At 34.9% G+C, this 22,244-nt stretch overlaps 1 protein-coding gene across 1 annotated transcript; it reads right to left on the reverse strand.

The window, feature by feature from the left end:
- Positions 1-9,462: 9,462 nt before the first annotated feature.
- Positions 9,463-10,410, reverse strand: LOC124959673 (olfactory receptor 6M1). The gene has a single exon (XM_047518023.1). It carries the CDS (start codon positions 10,408-10,410, stop codon positions 9,463-9,465), a length of 948 nt encoding a protein of 315 aa, XP_047373979.1.
- Positions 10,411-22,244: the final 11,834 nt, after the last annotated feature.

Consider the following 22,244-nt stretch of genomic DNA (forward strand, 5'->3'; position numbering starts at 1 on the left):
AGGATTCTTCTTTTCTCCAATTTATTACAAGTCTTTTTTTTTTTAGGTGAAATTTCATTCTTCTAATCTTTGATCCTGATTCTGCTCCAAAACTAGGTACTTTCTAGATTGAAAGTTGGAAATGAATTACTAACAGATTTATTAAATTTTGCAGATGGTGACTATTTTAAATTTTATCTCTAAAGTCTTCCTTATCAAATTAATTAAATCCAGGAGATAATCTATGCACAATAAAAAGTATAACTGCTTATGTTTGCTCAATACATTTTTCTCAAAATTTCAAGGTTTGTCTCTAAGGTTGATACTAACAGTGTAATAGTGGTCCACTTCACCTTTTGAATATAACTCTGAGGCTTATTTTTAAAAGGGACATGTTTTCCTTTTCCTCTTCTTCCTCTCCCCCTCCCTAATTGTGGGGGGAGGGGTCAGGGAACAAGATTACCCTGAGTTATCTGTGCTCCACAGGAAGGAGATATCTGCTAGAGGATCTAGGAAGTGAATATCTCCCAAATGAACAAGTGAACGTTCACACACCACACACCATCAGGGCTCCCTGGGACCCTGCCCACCCCACCCCAAATCAGGGCACACTTAGAATGTAGCCGTTGAAGAGTTCCTTTAAAAGCCCCCTGTTCCTCCTGATGGGTAGAATCACAGGCTCAGGGACAGGAGTTCCCTGTGTTTCTCCTTTGCTAGCAAAGTAATAAAACAAACTTTTTTCTTTTTCTCAAAACCAAGTCTTCATTATTAAATTGGCATTCATTGGCACTGGGGACAAGAACTGAACTTTCGGCAACATCAGGAAGAGATATGGCTGGGTTCCATGGTACTACATTCTCAATTTTGTGACCAGCTGTCTACAACAGCTGCAACTGGTTCTGAGTCTCTGGAGAAAAAGGCAAGAAAAGGAATGCCTCTGATTATTGGCCTTGGAATCCAACCTCAATCAATCTATTCCTTTGATGAACTGGGTTGGTTGATGTGAGATACACCGACTCTTTTTTTTAATTAGAGAAGGTCAATCCATGACTAAAAGTAGCTTAGATTCACCCTCTAAGATTGATCCTTGATATCTTACCCCTGTGAGTAAAGAAGCATGGAAAGACTCCAAGGGAAAGCATCTCAGGAAGGGTCAGACTATTTGTCCCTAAAGCCCAGAGCCCCAAGCGTATAATAAGGACTTCACGCTTTTTTTCCTTGTACCATTGATGTCTCAGTGTGGGAACTGTAACAGGAGGACATTATCTTCAGTGGCAGGAAGGTCCAATCTTCGTGTACAGCTAAGCTATGTACATGCAAAAAAAGGGAATTCAAAGATTCTTAAGCACAACCATTCTAACTGGTTTACTCTTCACACCCAAAGCACTAAAACAACCTGAGCCCTAACATATGCTTTTTAAATCAATAGATGAAACTGTATGCATTTGCCATGTGTGTAAAGCATATTGCTTTAAGTATATATACATTGGGAAATGACTAACCTAGCTAATCAACATCTGTATGACCTCACTTTGTTGCCACTTTTGTGTGTGTCCTCAGAACACTTTAAATCCATTCTCTCAGCATTTTTTAGGAGTACAATATATTGATAATTATAATCATGTTATGAAATGGATTTCTTGATCTCATTCATGCTCTACTAACTGAAAAATTAGTATTCTTTGACTAACATCTACCCAACGCCCCTTCCTCTCCCACTTCTCCCTCTGTTAACAGCTGTTCTACTCCCTCCTTCTGTAAGGTCAATATATATATATAATTTTTGTGGTTTCTTAAAAATGTTTTTTAATGTTAAGTAACTCACTTGATTCCTAACTAAGGAGCCTTGGTTTTGAGCTTTCTGCATCTACATTTTCTTTCTCAAGTTAGAAACCCAAGATTAAAGGACACCAACAAAAAGTTAGGGCCAACTTGCCACTGATTCAGGCTTTCTGGTTATCTTCACATAAAATCATGATCTTCCTTAAAGTTCAAAATATAGTGAGTTTTTTTTAAAAATTTTTTCTAATTAGTTATACATGACACTAGAATGCATTTTGACAAATCATACATAAATGGAGTATAACTTCTCATTCTTTTGGTTGTACATGATGTAGAATTACACTAGTCATGTAGTCATATATGCACATAGGGTAATAAATAGAATTCATTCTACTATCCTTCCTACCTCCATACCCTTTCCCCTCCTTTCACTCTCCTCTGCCTAATCCAAAGTATCTCTATTTTTCCCTAGTGCCCCTCCCCGCTTATTGTGAGTTAGCATCTCTATATCAGAGAAAACATTTGGTCTTTGGTTTGTCTTTAAGACTGAGTAATATTCCATTGTGTGTGTGTGTGTGTGTGTGTGTATCACATTTTCTTTATCCATTCATCTGTTGAAGGGGATCTAGGTTGGTTCTATAGTTTGACTATTGTGTATTGAGCTGCTATAAACATTTATGTGACTGTGTCACTGTAGCATGCTAATTTTAAGTCCTTTGGGTATAAACTGAGGAGTGGGATAGCTGGGTCAAATGGCGATTCCATTCCAAGTTTTTTGGGAATCTCGATACTGCTTTCCAAAGAGGTTGCTCCAATCTGAAGTTCCAGCAGCAAATTATGAGTGTACCTTTTTCCCCACATCCACACCAATATTTATTGTTGTTTGTATTCTTGATAATTGCCATTCTGACTGAAGTGAGATGAAATCTGAGTTTTGATCTGCGTTTTTCTAATTGCTAGAGATGTTATATATTCTGTGAAGTGTCTGTTCAGTTCCTTAGCCCATTTCTTGATTGGACTATTTGTTTTGTTGATATTGAGTTTTTTGGGTTCTTTAGGGTGGAGCTACCAGCAATACTTTTGATTCTACATATGAGTGAGATCTTGCAGTATTTGTTTTTCTGTGCCTGGTTTATTTCACTTTAACATAATGTCTTCCAAATCTATCAATGTAATTTCAAATGATGGGATTTCCTTCTTTATATGACTGAATAGTATTTCACTTTATATATTTACCACATCTTCCTTATCTAACCATCAATAGATACTTAGGTTGATTCTATACCTTGGCTATTGTGTAGTTCTATTTTTAATTTTTGAAGGACTGCAATACTATTTTCCATAATGACTGTGCAATTTTACATGGGCACCAACAGTGTATGAGAGTTCCCTTTTATCTACATATTTACCAGCATTTGTTATGTTTTTGTTTTTTCAATAACAGCTATTTTAATTGGGGTAAGATGCTATTGCATTTTGATTTTTATTTGCATTTCTCTGATGGTTAGTGGTGTTTATCATTTTTCATATACTTTTTGGCCATTTATGTATCTTTTGAGAAATATCTATTCATTTGTCAATTTTTAAATCAGATTATTATTTTTTTCAGCTGACTTGTTTGAGTTCCTTGTATATTCTGCATGTTTTCTCCAATTCTGTAGGTTTAAGTTTCCCTACTTTATTCAAAGAACAGTTGGATGAGCTGGAAGGAATGTGAGATTTCTTAAGAACATCAAAGTTGTCTCAGATATTCAAATGTGCCCTGTAGAATCAGCTGATACTGCATGTTATGCATTAGAGGTCCTAGATAGAGGCTAAAAATATGTGACCTACAACAGGACCAAGAAACCTAGACTTAATTTATATGACAGTTTTGACTGGAGAAGGTGGGCCTGTGAGAAGCACCAGATGGGAAGCACAACCTAGTATCTGTTTCAGATATTGGTTATCTAACCAAGCCACGTGGATTCACTTCTAAAATTTTAAATATTAAGGGTCTATGAAGAAAGTAAATCATTCTTTGAGATATGGTTCACAAACTACCTTGACTTCTGTGTCTAACTAGAGAAGTTGAGACAGAGGAATTCTACTAATTTCTGCTCAGGATATGCCAGGTATCCCTGTCCACACCATACATAGGAACTGGTGTACTATCTCAAAGGTGAGGTGTATTGATATAATTGAAAGACAGATTCTTTGTCACTAATATCAGCTTTCTTACAAGGGGAATAGATTGCAGGGACAGTGAGGAAGTCATGCCCTTAAATGACTTCATGACAATGTGAATCAACAACGGACAACCAGAGCAGATAATATTAAAAGGCAATTCATAAGTTCATATGGAAAATCTCCTGGGGGTGCCCAGGAACACTTGGTAGTAATCATGGAGAAGAGTGGGGACTTGCAGTTTGCATCTGGGTAAGATGGTAAAATCCAGTGACATTTGGAATTTTATTTCAAATCCCCCACTGAGAGGACCAAGAGGAAATTGGATGCTACCTCTTACAAGTTATCCTGCATGCAAAGGAAAGTACAGAAGAACAAATGGAAACCATCTTTTATAGTTATCTTGTTATAGATGATGCATGTTGCACAAAATATTTCCTACAAAGCTCACTGTCTAATGTGTTAAGGATATAGTATCATAATGACTAACTTTGTTTAAGAATAGTGGTTATTAGAAAAACAATAAAAACATTACAAAAAATTTTGAAAGTCATGAAAATGTAGGATGAAAAGAATGGTTATGATGAAGATAATGATTATTTTGGTGACTACCATTTGAGAGTATTTATATAATAAATGGTTTAGAGCACTTTCAGTTTTAATCACTTAGACACTAAATCACATTATACTCTGCCTTCTAGGGTACATTAGTATGTATTCGAACATTTTTAGCTTATTAATTGCCATCAGTTTCAGGTTTGTTTCTTTTAATGATTTTGTTTCTGGTTATGAAACAATATCCTTCTTCTGTGTATGCTATGTATGCTTAGATGTTTTTGTTTCGATGTTGGATATTGTGAATTTTAAATTGTAGTTAAAAATTTGGAAACATTCTTTTAATGCCTATTAACCTTTGTTCTCCTTGGCACTTAGATTACTTGTGAACCAGTTAAGTCTTTTGAAGTCTTGTTTTAAAATTCTTTTTGGAAAAAAATCTAGGTTTTCCTTTGCTCCTAGGATGATTTATTCCCATTACTCTATAATTTAAATGCCCTACCATTTAAAAGATTTTTCCACTCTGACTGATAGGAACACAAACTATTGCACAGCAATGTGAAGAGTGGATATTATTTTGTTTATTGATTTCTTGTGGACACATTTACACCTTCAGGTAATTTCTTTTCATGTATGCCTAGTTCTATATTCAGCCATTCTCTAGATCATACCTCTGCTTATTTCCAGAGTTTCTTTTCTATGCAATTCTCTCATCTCTCATCCTCTTCCCTGAAAATTCAAGTCATTGCATCCTCCCAAAACTGATCTTTGTCTGTCTTCGGATACAAAGAAACTGCCAGCCGTTTGCATTCTCCACCCTCTGCTGTGGCCTGGAAACTGCACTCAGGATGAAAGATGGGGCACCTTGTTTATTTCCCTTTCTCAAGGATCACAATCTTGCACTGCCTGTTGTGCAATGTCTGAAAAAAGTTTGTGTATGTGTTTGTGTGTGTGCGTGTGTATGTGTGAGTGATTCTCTAGTTGCTTAAGTGAAAATGTAAAATAAAATCTGGGGACTGGGGTTGTGGCTCAGTGGTAGAGCACTTGCCTAGCATGTATGAGGCCCTGGATTAGATTCAGAGCACCACATATAAATAAATGAATAAAAATAAAGGCCTATCAACATCTAAAAAAAAAAATCTCCATTTTTCTAACATGGTGAAAATCAGAAGTATTAATCCCTTTGTTTTTAATTTTTTTTTGTACTGAGTATTGAACCCAGAGGTGCTTTCCCTCTGAGCTATATCCCTAGTACTTTTTAATTTTTTACTTTTGAGACAGGCTTGCTAAGTTGCTGAGGCTGGCCTTGAACTTGGAATCCTTCTGCCTGAACTTCCAAAGTCCCTGGGATTACATGTGTGCCCACCGAGCTCAGTTCTTTGTTTTTAGAATGTATCATTCATGGGCTGTAGATCAGTTGTAGAGTGCTTGCTTAGAATACGTGAAGTCCTGGATTTAATCCCTAGTGCGGTGAGGTGGAATTCTAGAATGAATTATTCATAAACTTTTCTTGTGAATTATTTTCTTACAAACCAAAATATGAATTACTCAGGAATGGAGATCGTGTTCTGTTTATCTTTCTATCATCAGCGTCTCTGCAGATTCTTACAAAGAGACTTGAAAAGGTTAGAGATCCCTATTTAGTGTTTCTTATGTCATGCATTAATATTAGTGCTTTCAAGTTTATACTACATTAGCCTTGCAACTTAGAAATTATTATGAAATTTATTTTATAGTTAATAAGGAAGATGAGATACAGAGACATAAGTACCTTGCCCAGGATCATGATTCAGTAAGTACACTTAACACATCTTTTATGAATAAATACTAGACTGATGAAGGAATTCCAAGGACAGAAGATCATGTATAAAATGGTAATCAAATCATATAGCTAGGGCTGGGATGTAGCTGAGAGGTAGCATGCTGGCCTAGCATGTACAAGGCCCTGGGTTCACTCTCCAGAACTGCAACAACAACAACAATATAATTAAACTAAGCTTTTTTTTTTTTTTTTTTTCCCCTCCAGAACCGAAAAACCAGACATATTTAGATAACAAAAGACTTAAGTGACTGAGAAAAGACCTACAAATCTGGCCTTTTGTACAAGTGTTGGGAACTCTTTGGTAAATCTTTATTTCATTGCCAGGTGCTCCAGTCTCATTAAAAATGGAATACTTGGGCTGCTAACTCTAGAACTCCAGCAAAGTACTTTTCCACAGGCAGGAGGAAACTCAGTTTTTGTAACTAATACATTAATACATTTATTTTATATCAATGTTAACATATAATTAAGTAACTATGATAAGAAAAATGATAATTATAATAATTATTATTGTCTAATAATACTGTGTTGTATGATTTTAAAAAGTCAGAAATCAAGTACATTTCAAGACAGGTTTCCTGCCATTATTTAATCAAGGGTGTCCCTGAATCTGAGCAATGATAGAGGGTTCTTGGTATCTGGTGTCTTGCCTAGACCCTATGCCATGGTTCTCATACTATCTCCTGCTCTGGAGGATCTGCAAGGCCTATTAAAACACGTACTGCTGTGACTTACCTCCAGTGTCTTCGACGTAGGAGGTTTGAGAATTGAGGATTTTGATTTCTGTCATACTCCTAATGTGACCTTAAAAGCTGCCAGTCTAGGAATTAGAATTTGAGAACCATTGTTTATTGTACAAATTGACACAGTCATCTAGTTTGTCCTCTATTTCTAATGTTTTAAGCTTAAAAAAATATGTGAAACTTTTAAACTTCAAATTTGTTATGAAAGGAAGTCATCAAAGGAAGAACAAGGGCACTGTGGGTAATTCACACATGGTTTTACTTCAGGACACATAGTCAGTTTGTATTGCTTATGTGTGGTTTTGTTTGATGCTCAATTCTTAGCCCTCTGGGCCTAGTATAGTCATCTGACTGTTTTGGCTTCCAGTGTGGTCAGTGTGCTGCTTGCACAATCCTTATACTCAGGCAGCAGAGACCCTGACGTGATTTCTGCCCTGAGTGACTTCCTGTTGTAACACAAGAGCTTGTTTACTTCACTCTAACCACAGCTTTGGGTCTGTGTCCTCCTTGCATAGAATCTCTTTGTCCCAGATATCCACATGGCTCATTTACTCATCTCCTTGAAATCTGTATTCTAAGATCACCTCAGAGAAGGTTTCTGAACCATCTTATTTAAAATTGAAACTCATCCTCAAAATCTCCCTATTCCCCTTTAGTGCTTTTCATATAATTCCTTCTTACATTTTACTTGTATGTTTCCCTCTACTATAGTTCAAACTCACTGGGGGCAGGGATTTTTGTCTATTCCATTTAATGGTACGTAGTAGACACTCAGGCAATATTTGGCAAATGAATAATTTCCTTTGTGTACACTGGTGCATCATATTACTCAGTGATGGACATATTTATTTTGTTTGACTCTGTGCACATTATTCTAGTTATTTTTTGGTAATTTTCTACAGGAAATCAAATACCAAGTCTCTAAGGTCTTTTTTTTTTTTTTTTTTTTTTTTTTTTTTTTTTTGTGCCCAGGGGATGGAACCCAGGGGTACTTAACCACCGAGTCACATCCCCAGTCCTTTTTATTATTTATTTGGAGACAGACTCTTGCTAAATTGCTGAGGCTGACTTTGAATTTGTGATCCTCTTGCTTCAACCTTCCAAGTTGTTGGGAAGTTGTGTGCCACCATGCCAGGGTCTGATGCCTTTCTTCAGGATTCACTCTGGACCTTCTTCAGACCATCTATTGCAAACAACTATGACAATATGCACCTTGTTACCTGGCAAGGTTCCATTTCTGGATGCATCCATTCCAATTACCATTCAATACTACTAACTTCTACCAACAGCTCTCCTTTCAGGAGTGCTCTAGATGTCTTCACCTTGGACTACCTCAAGGAAGCCATCATATCGGTCATTCCCTGCTCTCTGAGAGCCTTCGCTGAGCCCCACTACTATACTACTTCAACCAATATTTATACAAAGCAAAGCAAACATGTCTCCTATTGGAAAATGATCTTTGGGCTTAACCTGTGCTTTCTTAATATTGCATCACGGCATATATTCTCAGACAGCCTTTTCAAAATAGTCTACAGTAACATTCTCCATTTATATCTGCAGAATGTTCTTCCTACCGCATTTTGGACCATTCTCACAATTCTATTAAATTTTGTTTTCACTGAAGTCTTCCAGATTCTGTTGCCATTAAATGCAACAGAAACTTATAGTGGCCACACAAGGTACTTGAACCATTGATTTTTCACTTTTTTTTTTTTTAATCCTATTTCACGGTATCATACTGTCTTGGTTTTTCTTCTCTTTGGTCACCCATGCTTAAACTAATTTTAATGTTGTCTCTTTTTATTATCTTCCTTGAATATACTGCAAGAAACTCCAGTTCAATAGGGTCACCTTTAATCTACCTTTTTAATGTTCCTGTCTTATCATATATCTCTGCCTTTCACCAAGTATAGCCAGAGACTTAGATCATTACGGGCCATTCCTTTTTTTAACTTCATTTCTCACATATTTACTTGATAATGCAAATAGAGGCTAAAATTAACTCTCTTAAAATATTTAAGAGTGCCTAATAAGTTAAAATTCTCTAACATTCCATACCTCACTATAGATTGTGATGTAATATTTTTATTATTTCATAAGGAGTTGGAGATATTGAGACTCAGATAAGTTGTGACATGGTCAAAGTCCCTGAAAAGTAAATGGACTTCGCCAGGATTAGAACTGGAGACCTGTGAATCCCTGTTGGGTACCTTCCATGATTTTAAGTTATTAATATACAAGAAAATACATGGATTGATTCCCTTCTACCTGGACATGAACAGTTTTCTTTTGGTTTGGTATGTTATGGCTTATTCTGCTGGCACAGCCTCAGTTTTCTGGCATATTACATACTATTATGTTCGTGCAGAATGAGTGTGCTGAAGATCAGAAATATGTAATACATTCAACACAATGTCACGTTTTCCTTAATGTCAAGAACACAAATCTGTTCATTTTCTCTCTCAAACCTTCCTTTACTTTCTCATTCCTTAAACTGTAAATAAAAGGGTTCAGAAGAGGGACCACTACTGTGATGAGAACAGCTGCTACCTTGTCAAAATCCAGTGAGAATTTTTGATTGGGTCTCACATACACAAAGATGTTGGTCCCATATGCAATGGAAACCAGGGTGATGTGAGAAGCACAGGTGGAAAAAGCTTTTTGACGGCCTTGAACTGAGGGGATACGCAAGATGGTAGAAATGATATAGCTGTAGGACCCAGCAGTGAATGCAAGGGAGCTCAGGATGACCAGGGCGGAGAGAAGAAAGTTTATCTTCTCAATGGGGCGAGTATCTATACAGGCCACCTGTAAAAGCGGGGCAATGTCACAGAAAAAGTGATTAATTTCTTTCCTACAGTAAGGTAGCCTTGTCACTATGATGGTTGGTGTCATCACAGACAGGCAGGCTCCCACCCAGCATCCCAGAACCAGCAGGAGGCTGACCCTGCTGTTCATGATGAGGGTGTAACGCAGAGGGTTACAGATGGCCACATAGCGGTCAAAGGACATGATGGCCAAGAGGATAAATTCCACTGTTCCCAGAAAGAAGTAGAAATATGTTTGGGTAATGCAGCCAGCAAAGGATATGGTCTTCTCTTCTCTTAGAAGGCAGGCTAGCAACTTTGGAGAAACAACAGTGGTGTATAGAATATCCAGGAAGGACAAATTACTGAGGAAAAAGTACATTGGGGTTTGCAGGTGAGAAACAGTCCATATTAGGGAGATGATCATAATGTTTCCCGTTGCCGTTAATGTGTAAGTTAGCAAGAGAACCACGAAGAGGAATATTCGAATCTCCAGGAGAACTGGGAAGGCATTCAGGGTGAATTCAGTCACTATGCTCCTGTTTCCCACAGTCATGGTCCCAAGGTGGGCAGATGTACCCTGAAAAGGGAAGAAAAGGAGAATCAGTTTAGGTAATTTGATAAACATCCGCGGACAAACGTTATTGAGCATGTCTCAGTTTGGGAGCGGAGTCATGGCACATAGCCCTCTACCTGAAAATCATTTTCGTGTGTCCGTAGGGATGTCAAAACACTATTTAAACATAACTTTTCCACATAATTAAGGGATAAGATAGTAAAAATTTCTCAGTGTTCTTGTAGTTATCAAATTGTTTCTTACAAAATGGAATTTCTATTTTTTTTTTTCTCTTCTGGTTTCATGCTCCTAGCTAAAAATGTACCAAAATACTGACTGAAATTTTAACTAGAACTCTTTTCTATTATTCTAGAATTTTCATTTACTGAGTGGGGACTCCTTTTTGATATTTTCCAGTCTTTTTCCTAACATGCTCTTTTTCAATTTTTGTGACCTGTCTTGAGTAAGAGGTAAAGACTGATTTTGTGTTTGCTCTATTTGATGGTCTCCAGAGTCAGGTTTTAAATCCTCCAGGATGGAAATAGTCCAGAGGTGTTTGTAGTGAACAATGGTTTATGGTTCCTGTTAATCACCTTCAAAAGGAATAATGAACAGCTTGTCTTTAGACAAGCTCTGTGATGTAATATGTACATCATTCATCTGCTTGATCATTTGAGAAGATATTATACAGTATGATAAAATCAGAGGTATAAATTATACACAAGAAGGTACAGTAGAGCTAATTAAGCTTACTTGATTTGCTTGATCAGCTGAAATCTTAGAACTGTGCCTCAAGACCATTCAGTTGTTCTTTATTATCTAAGAAATTATTTTTTAGCAGATTTCCTCATTTCAGGTTAAAAGTACATATACTTTAACTCTGACCTCGGTGCTTCGCCTTCCTTTCACTTAGCTCCTCCTTTATAGACGTCTTAGCAGTAGCTGCTCTCTTCTTTGCTACTAATTGAGGGTTTGTCATTTTCCTTTTTCCACTTCTCCAGGATAAAAATTTGGCTTCCAGTTTTATTTTAAAAACTTTTTTTCCTATTACAAGAAAGACATTTTCAGTGCAGAAAATTATAACATGAAATCAAACTTTTTGGAGATACAGTAACAACCTTTTTTTTTTTTTTGTACCAGGGATTGAGCCCAGAGGCACCTAACCACTGAGCCACATCTCCAGCCCTTTTATATTTATTTATTTATTTGAGACAGGGACTCAGTAAGCTGCTTAGAGCCTTGCTAAGTTGCCAAGGCTGGTTTTGAACTTGCAATCCTCCTGCCTCATCCTCCTAAGCTGCTGGGATTATAGGCGTGCACTACCACAACTGGCTCCAGTGACAACACATTTTGGTGCATATATCTCCAAGTTGTTTTGACGGTCAAATTATATAACTACGGATCCAAAATTAGTCATATTAGCATACTATTTTATAAGCAGTCATATTAGCATACTATTTTATAAGCAGTCATATTAGCATACTATTTTATAAGCAAATCTCCCCTTCTTCCTCTTTTTTGCTTCATTGAAAAAAAAATTTACAATATATCATCTTTCCATGTCAATTATTATAAGTCTGAACAATCATTTTTAAGGGATCTCATAGTGTAATATATTTAGTCTGCTGCTTAGTGTTTGTAAGTCAGATGCTTTATATTTCTTGCTTGTATAATGATCAAATATTCTCTTACATAAATCTTTGTGCAGTTATTCTATTAATTACAGATAATATTTTTTGAGAATAGGATGTTTGACCTCATTGTGTCTCAACTTAAAACCCCAAGAAAGACATGGTTTTAGAATTAAGCTTGCCAGAGCAGTTGATTATGTTAAAGTCACTATGGATCTGTCATAGGTTCTCTGTCCAAGGTAATAGTTCTAGATCACAATTAGGCCTCAGTAGCTGATGCCTCAAGAGAATTAAAGTACTTTGTTCTTTTTAAAAAATTGTCTTTAAGTTCTGATTTCAGTTTTCTCATCTGAAAAATTAGAAAGCTGGACTATATATTTATAAGGTCCAGTTATGGACTTAGAGTCTTGTTATCAGTTGCTTTTCAACTCCTAACCACCTCATTCTGCTTTTAGTCTCTAGTAAACAAACTCCTAAATAGATTTTCTCAATCACTGCACAGATGTTCTTAATCATGGATACACAATGTCACTGTAGCAGCACATGAAATCATGTGTGAAATTTCTTCATGAGACATTCTATTATTTCTTTTCTGTGGATCCTGTATTATTTTTTTCCATGAAGTTGTTCCACAAGACAAGTATTTTATATTTTAAGATTTAAATATTGATTAGATTACTGAGAGCTTAAAAAATTGATTCCAATCCCAGTTTTTACCACTTCTATGTTACATTTAATTAAATCTTCACTTTGGAGTCACAGCTTCTTCATCTGAGAAATGAAGATAATTATAACATTCAAATGAGTATCTATAAGGTTTAAATCAAACTGTATGTGTTACAATTCCTAAAAGATTCTTGTTAAAAATACAATTCCATTCTGAAAAGATTGAAATGCACTTAAAGGAGATGAATAATTAAAGTTCATTATTTCCTATCTGAATAAGTAACAACACATGATGACAAGTTTAATTTGTAACTGTGGATTATTTTAATGCATTAAGTGGCCCGAATCCCTCCAGATTGGTATCTGATCTATCAAGCATATTGACAGATTGGAGAGACAAAACATAGAAAAGTAAATTTAAACAAAAGTAATATGATATTAGTAAATAAAATATGTATGAAAAAGAATACATACATTTCACTGATTATATAAGATGATGTAAAATTCTCTTAATATGCTTTATATATGCAGACACAGAGATTCGAACTTTATTATGTGCACAAAAATTGATTCCACGCATTGTACTTTGCATTTTTTTGCCAAATCTATTACTATTTCTAACTCATAGAAACATCTCTCAAAGATGAAATGAATCATACTAGATCCTTCTGATCAGCATCCTCACACACAACCATCCAGCTGTTGCTTGGATGACATCAGTTGCAGGAAACCACCCAGGATTGGTATGAGAACCGAATGTTGTTGGGCAATTAACCAGGAAAATCTGGTCTTAGGAACTCTCAGTTATTAATAATTGATGGAGACTGCCTGAGTCAGGTGGTTATTCTGTATTAACTCACCACAGTTCAAATACAAGCATGGGATGTGGGAGTGACCCACTAGATCCAAAAAGCTTGCTTTCTTCCACACCCCCCAATCCTGTTTTCCACGAAGCTCCTACTGGTTCTTTTTGGTCTGTACAGATATAAATAAAGCAAATGTGGGCTCCTTCCTTTGTTAGAGCAAACCCTTCTGGAGGGCTCAATTGGTCATGCCCCTACTCTTAACATAATTTTGTCCTCTGTTGTTATTTCTGATAGATAAATTTCATAGCTTTTATTTTTCAGCCAGCCCATCCCTCTGACAGGAACCCTTTTTCTTGCCCATGCAGGATGTGAGTGAGAATCAGTGACTTGTAATTTGCTATCTTGTCTCAGAACTGGCTGAATTAAAAGATCTTATCTTGAATGGGAGTTTGTCTTTGATAATTCCAAAACTATGTTTGTATACTGGTCTTGCAGACAAAATTGTAGGCTTTCCTGCCATGACAGTCCTTCAAACATCACGATCATTTAGAGATCCTTCTTAGTCCATAACATCCCAGTGAGTTCAGCACAACATGATTTATACAAGTCTGTTTTTGTAGATAGAGAATGTTATAGTTATGGCAAATAGATTAAAAAAGTTCTAGAAATAAATTAGTCATACTAGAATTCAAGCAGATTTTTCCATGACTTACTTTCATTTAAGAAATTTAGAGAACTAATTATTTTCAACTTTCAGGCATTTTTCTCCATGCAGGCAGGCTACATTTTTTCCCCCTTTGGTTAATTTTGGTTTTATTTTACATTTTGGTTAATTTTCAATCATTTTAGTTATTTAAAAATGAATTAAGTGGGGTTTTTGGATACAGAATTTCATATAAGTAACTCACCCAGAAATGGCTGATATGGAATTCCTAGGTGTACTCACCAAGCGATGCCTCAGAGAGGGGATTCAGAAATTATTTTGGAATCTTATTCTGCCTTCATGATTATTAGAGTATCTTTCCATGGAAGTTTTTACTAAATGCTCTTTAATACTCAAAATGTTTCGCCAGATTAACAGGACTTGGATATTTTAAAGAGTTTACCTCTTTCCTTTTGTCTGTTTTGCTTCCCTTATATTATTATTTTTTTCCTTTCTGGGCTTATTTGCCCTAGAGATTTAGATGAAAACAGCTCTTGGGACTATGGATATAAAGAAGTTAATTAATAATACTATTATAAAAGAAAGTTGGTTCTGAGTCACCTAATCACAATCACAAAGTTTTGGAAGGTGCCAGATCTGTCTAGGGCCTCCTTGGGGATTTACTAATATTTTGTTTTATTGGCTTAGAGGAAAAGGAATACTTAAAAGTATCTACAAGGAAGTTAAAAATATATAGAATCCTTTTTATCCTTTTTAAGTTATTGATAAAAGAGAGAATGTTCTCTAAAAATGAATATTCTGGTTTCAAATACCATTTATTACCATACAGGTTTTTTTAAAGTTCCAGATAAAAATATGGCCATAGTAAATTCTGTTGTTGTTATTATTATTATTATTATTATCCTTGGTTTATCTGAAGAGAAGAACTCTTTCTTTCTTTTTTTTTTTCCTGCGGTACTGGGGATTGAACTCAGGGCCTTGTACTTTCGAGGCAAGCACTCTACCAGCTGAGCTATCTCCCCAGCCCCAAAGAGAAGAGCTCTTGTCCTGAACTCAGCTGAGAACAACTGTTCTTCCATATTCTAGACTCATCTCCCACAGCTATGAGCTTGCCATAAACTTCTATATTCTCTGGCATATATTTGTTTCAAATGAATGTTTCCTTAGACATTCTCTTTCTAAAGTAAAAACTCTTACCGTTTTATCTTAATGGGAATCTGACTTTCATTTGAGGATAGTGGTTCCACTGAAGTCCTTTCAAGTGAAGATGTGCATCTTCTTTTCACGTGTTAGAGAGATAAGGGGATGTGACTGGAGGGACAGTTTAATAACATAACAGTATAATTTTATATTAATATGATATATTATTTATTGTGTAATATAGTATATTATGTAAACATTAAGTATATTATAATTTTATAATGATGTTAATAATCATAATTTTGTTATTATTTTGTTCCTAATTTCTATTTTCAATCAGAAAATTATTTCCAGTTTTTTATTTTACTTCTCTGAGGTCCGTAGAGTACACTTTCATAAATTTTCTCTGGTACTCTCATTCATTGACTGTGTTTCAGGAAAAAAGTTAACAAACTTCCAAGTAAGAAAACTATGGTAGAATTTTTAAAATTGAATTTGAAAATCCCTGGTGACACATAAATATAGATATTTTCAGTGATTTGTGTGAATTGCCTCAAAAGACTCTGAAGTATGAATATCTTAATCTACTTTCAAAGACTACCCTCTGCATTCCTCTAGAGTTGTCAATGCCATCATTATAAATTAATCTTGCCTGTATATTAGGATTATTCATTCTCTTAAATCCCAAACCCCAGGATATCAATCTTGGATTGCAATCTTAAAATAACTTTGTTCTTTTATGCTTATTCCAAGGCAACATTCAGATTTCCAGTTTGTGGATAAACTTATTTCTTTAAATTTTTTTTATTAGAACATCCTAAGTATATGTAGTAATTGGGGTAATTTTGTCAAAATCATACATACAAAGAATTTGATTTTAAGCTCCATTGCCCACCCCTTTCCTCCCCTTCTCCCTTTCTATTCCCCCTCCTCTACTCTTTCTTCTACATACACATAAAATTGAAATTTTTGTATATGAACATCTATAAATAATTATACATGAATATCTTTATATATGAATATAACATGATTTTGTTAAATTTATTTCCATTTATCTTCTCCTTTCCCTTCCTTCTTCCCTCTCATTCTCCTGCATCTATTCCACTGGTCTTTCTTTTATCTTTATGATGTCCATAAAAATAACCCCTTCTTATTGCTTCTTTCCTTTATTTTAGTCTAACTTCCACATTTGAGAGAAAACATTCAACCTTTGATTTTCTGGGTCTGGCTTATTTCACTTAGCATGATTTTCTCCATTACTATCCATTTATTGGCAGATGACATTATTTCATTCTTTATGACTGAGTAAAACTCCATTGTGTATATATGTACCACCTTTTCTTTACCAATTCATCCATTGATGGGCATCTGGGTTGATTTTACAATTTGGCTATGGCGAATTGTGCTACTATAAATGTTGTAGTAGCTGTATCTGTACAGTATGCTGATTTTAGATCTTTCTAAACACAGAGGAGTGGAATAGCTAGATCATATGAAGGCTCTATTCCTAGTTTTTTTGAGAGATTTCCACAGTACTTTCCAAAATAGTTGTACTAATTTGCAGTCCCACCAATAATGTCATAGTGTACCTTTTCTCCCACATCCTCTCCAAAATTTATTATCATTCATGTTCATGATAATTGTCATCCTGATGCAATCTTAATTTTGATTAGCATTTCCCTAATTGCTAGAGATTTTTTCATATATTTCTTGAAGATTTGTGTTTCTTCTTTTGAGAAGTTTCTGTTTAGCTCCTATACCCATTTGCTTAAAGTCCCAGATAAAAATATGGCCATAGTAAATTCTGTTGTTGCTATTTTTATTATTATCCCTTCTGCCCATGTCCAAAGAGAAAAGTTCTTGTCCTGAACTCAGCTGGGAAAGACTGTTCTTGAGTTCTTTTTATATTGGGGGCGTGGGAGTGTTACACTGAATTTTTGAGTTCTTTCTCTATTCCAGATATTAGTTCCCTGTCAGAGAAGTAGCTGGCAGAGTTTCTCCTATCCTATAGGCTCTCTCTTCACTCTCTTAATCATTTCCTTTACTGTGCAGAAAGTTCTTAATCTGATGGCATCTCATTTACTTGATTATTGGTTTTATTTCTTGAGCTTTAGGGGTCTTGTTTGGGAAGTTGATGCATGCATTTTTTATGATGAAATGTTGAAGCTATGTTTCTTTCTAGCAGTTTCAAATTTCTGGTCTAATTTTTAAGTCTTTGATCCATTTTGATTTGTGTTTTGCACAGGGTGAAAGATGGGGATCTAAATTCATTCTTCTACATATGTATATCCAGTTTTCTCAGCACCAGTTATTAAAAAGGCTGTTTTTTCTCCAACATATATTTTTGGTGCCTTTGTCAAGTATCAGATGGCTGTAAAAATTTGGGTTTGTCTCTGTCTTCTATTCCATTGGTCTTCATGTCTATTTTGATGCCAATACCATGCTGGTTTTGCTACTATATCTATGTAGTATAGTTTGAGGTCGGGTTTTGTGATGGCTCCTTCATCACTTTTCTTGTTCAGAATTGCTTTGGCTATTCTGGGTCTCTTACTCTTCCAAATGAATTTTAGGACTTATTGTTATTATTATCATTTTAGTTCTGTGAGGAACATTATTGGTATTTTGATGGGAATTGCATTGAATGTGTGTATTACTTTTGGTGGTATGGCCATTTTGACTATATTAATTCTGCCTGTCCAAGAACACGGGAGGTCTTTCCATCTTCTGAGGTTCTTTAGGGTCCTGTAGTTTTCATAGATCTTTCACCTTCTTGGTTATATTAATTACCGGGGTTTTTTTTTTTTTTTTTTTGAGTGCATGATGAAGGGGGTAATTTTCTTGAGTTCTTTCTCAGCTGAATCACTGTTGGAATATAGAAAATCAATTGATTTATGAGTGTAGATCTTGTATCTTGCTACTTTGCTAAAGTCATTTATCAGTTTTAGAAATGTTCTGGTGAAATTTTTTGGATCTTCTAGATATAGGGTCATGTCATCAACAAACAGTGATAGATTGACTTTTTCTTTTTTCAATTTGTATTTCTTTAATTTCCTTCTCTGGTCTGATTGTCCTTGATAGATATTTGAGAATTATATTGACTAGAAGTGGTGAGAATGGACATCCTTGTCTTGTTCCTGATTTTAGAGGACAAGTTTTCACCCTTTTCCATTCCAAATGATGTTGACTATGGGTTTGTTGTATATAGCCTTTATAATGTTGAGGTAAGTTCCTTTTATCCCTATTTTCTCCAGTGTTTTTAACATGAAGTGGAGCCGTATTTTAATCAAAGACCTTTTATGATTCTATTTAGGTGGCAAATTACATTTATTAAATTGTGTATGTTGAATCAGCCTTCCATCCCTAAGATGTAGCCCACTGGATCATGGTGCATTATCTTCTTAATATGTTTTTGAATGTGATTTGCTAATATTTTATTAAGGAGAAAGGGACATTGGTCTATAGTTTGCTTTCCTAGATGGGACTTTGTCTGATTTTGGTATCTGGATTATACTGGGTTCATAGAATGCTTTTGGGATTTCTCCTTCCCTTTCAATTTCATGGAATAATTCAAGGAAGACTGGGTTATTTCTTCTTCAAAATTTCTGGTAGAACTGCACTGAAAAGTCTGCTGGTCCTTGTTACTATTTCTGTCTTTTACTGACTTTGGAGTTATTTTGATTTTCTTTTTCTAAAGCTTTGGGGTGGAGCATAAGCTTATTTATTTTACAAGTATATTTAATTTAATTTAATTTATTTATTTTTTGCAGTGCTGGGGATCGAACCCAGGGCCTTGTGCTTGCAAGGCAAGCACTCTACCGACTGAGCTATCTCCCCAGACCTACAAATATATTTTAATATAGAAACTTAAAGCAATGAATTTTCCTCTTAGTACTGCCTTCAGACTGTCTAAAAAATTTTGATGTTGTGTCTTTGTTTTCACTTGTTTTTAAGAATGTCTTGATTTCTTCTCTCATTTTTTCTTTGATTCATTCTTCATTTAAATGTTTAATTTACGTGTGTTTATATTGTTTCTATTATTATTCTTACTGTGGATTTCTGGTGTTATTCCATTATGGTTCAATAGAATGCAAAAGATTATATCAGTGTTTTTGTATTTGTGAAGAACTATAATGTGACCTAGAATATGGTCTATTTTGGAAAAGGTTACATGAGCTTCTGAGAAGAAGGTGAGTTCATCAGATGTGGTGCAATAGTCTGCAAAATAGTCTATAAATGTCTATTAGGTCAATTTGATTGATATTATTATTTATGTTGGATTTTATTGATTTTATGTTTTGATGACCTATTGGTGATAAGGGTAAAATTATGAGTTATTATTGTATTGGGACTTTCTGGAGTTTAATGTCAAGGAGTATTTTTTAAATGTAACTGGGTGCACTGACATTTATTGTTCCCTCTCAAGGATGTGATGGCCTTCTTTGTCTCTTTGCATTAATTTGTGCTTGAAGCCGGTATTGTCAGATATTAGGAGAGCTAGCCCAGCTTGTTTTTGAACTCCATTTTCATAGGGTACATTTTTTTTCCATTCTGTTACCTTTGACCTGCAAATGTCTTTGCCTATGAAATGAGTCTTTTGCAAATAGCATATGATTGGATCCTGTTTTTTGGTCCATTATGTCTTTTGCTCTTTTAAATTGAGAGTTGAGACCATTTACATCTAGTGTTATGGATATGCGTTTGAGATTTGTTGCCATTTTTTTTTTTTGCTTGTTTTTAATTCTTTCCTAATTCTCATTTAGATGACTAGTCTTCTATTGAACTTCACTTATTTGAGCATTTTGGGTTTTGATTTTGGGTTCCTCTTTATTTAATTGATCTTGAGGATTCTTTGTAGTGCCACTTTTGTTGTCATGTATTCATTCAGTTTATCTTTGTCATGAAAAGTTTTTATTTCCCCATCAAATATGAAAGAGTTTTTCTGGGTACAACAATCTTGGTTTGCAGTTGTTTTCTTTTAAAGCTTGGAATATCTCATTCCAGGTCCCCCTTGATTTTAGTGTCTGTTGAGAAGTCAGAAGTGAACCTTATTGGTTTGCCTCTAAATGTGACCCATTGTTTCTCTCTTGCAGCTTTTAATATTCTTTCCTTATTTTCTATGTTAGGCATTTTGATTATGAAGAGACTTGGATAACTTCTCTTTTGGTCCAGTCAATTTGGCATTCTGTATACTTCTTGTATGTGTATGTTTATCTCATTTCTGAGATGAAGAAAATTTTCTCATCAAAAAGTTATAAATGTCTTAAGCTTATACTCCATGTTCTCTTTTACCCCACTGATTCTCAGATTTGGACTCTTGATGTTCCAGATTGCTTGTGTAGTTGAATCATGTTCTATTATTTTTCCCTTTATTGTATTTTATATACTCAAATTCATGCATCCTGTCTTTGAGGTCTGAGGTTCTGTCTTTGAGAGCTGAAGTTCTGTTTTCTATGCAATCTAATCTGCTGGAGATGTTTTCAAGTAAATTTTCAAATTGATTCACAGTGTCTTTCATTTACAGGAGTTCTGATTGGTTTATTTTCTCTAGTTATATTTCTTTATTGAAGTCATCTTTCATATTCTGCATTTACTGTTTTAATTCATTCCTTAGATCTTCTTTTAGTTCACTGAACATTTTAATACTCATTTTTTAAAATAATGTTTCAACAGACTCTCATTCACTTATGTATCTGTGGGATCATTTTTTGGAAGGTTCTCAGTTTTGGGGTGAGATTGTTTGCCTGTTTCTTCATGTTTTTAGAGGTCCTGGACTTGTGCATCAGCTCCAGTGGATTCCCCTTCTTCTTTTATATGTGTGTCCTTACAAGTGTAGTTAAATTTTTAAAAATTTTGTGATTTCTCTGTTTTTGATATATGTATAGACATCAATGTAGGGGGACCTGAAGTTCTCCTCTGTTTGTTCCTCCTTGGAGTCTGCTCTTTTGCAGCGATTTTATCTCCCCACTTCTATGTGTTGAAGTTCCATTTAGGCTCAGGTGAGGTTAAGTCTTGTGGAGGGAGAAATTCATTATTCTTTGACTGGAGTTTAAGAATTTCTCTGTAGGATGATCTCTACTCTGTAGGCTTGAAATGTCTCAGTCACTTTCCAGCCCGTCCTAGAGGGAGGAGAAATCTAGGAATAGAACCAATGTCAATAGCTGATTTATATAAAGATAAATGTTTGGAGTCTACTTTGACACTGCAACATTAATTGACACCTATATAGGAATGGTGGAGGTCAATAATTAACATTAATACCAGCAAAGCAAATCTGAGAACTAGATCCAGCTTTTAATATCAAGTGTCTGTTATATGATCTACTGTATTAATAATTACTTCAACATGAGCATGGTATAAATTGCATAAACTATATAATTTTATTCTTCAGTTTTTGAAGTAAAGAGAAAATAGGGTGGAAAGGTGGCAGAAGTTTGAGATTTCTTAAAGTGATAGGAGGAGAGGCAGGAGGGAGGGAGCAGAAGTTAGCTGTAAAGAAGTAATAAAAGATTAACTGAGAGTGATAAATAAATACAGAAAGTGGGAAGAAAAACATTTGTTCATAGGGGAAAAAAATGAAAAGGGAAGAAAAGGCGGCCAGAACCAAAATATGATTAAATCAACAACTGTAAGATCTAATCAGCTTAAGCTGGCATGTACTTGAACCCCACCTAAGATAAATCAATGTTAAATATTAAACAAGTGTATAAGGAAGCAAATAATGTAAAACTAAAATTATAGGAAGATATATATATATATATATCTTAAATATATATATCTTAAATATATATATTTAAACTTATCCACAGAATACACACATACACTCACATACACATATCCACATACATGTACACAAAATCATGTATAATAGAAAAAAGCAAAAGGTATTACAATATGATGAAATGATGTTTGGAAACATTTTTTTAAATT

This window comes from Sciurus carolinensis, chromosome 11 (genome assembly GCF_902686445.1).
Source record: "Sciurus carolinensis chromosome 11, mSciCar1.2, whole genome shotgun sequence".
NCBI lineage: Eukaryota > Metazoa > Chordata > Mammalia > Rodentia > Sciuridae > Sciurus > Sciurus carolinensis.

Excerpts from the sequence above, each read along its gene's own strand:
- LOC124959673 (XM_047518023.1), bottom strand. The coding sequence starts at position 10,410 with ATGACTGTGGGAAACAGGAGCATAGTGACTGAATTCACCCTGAATGCC.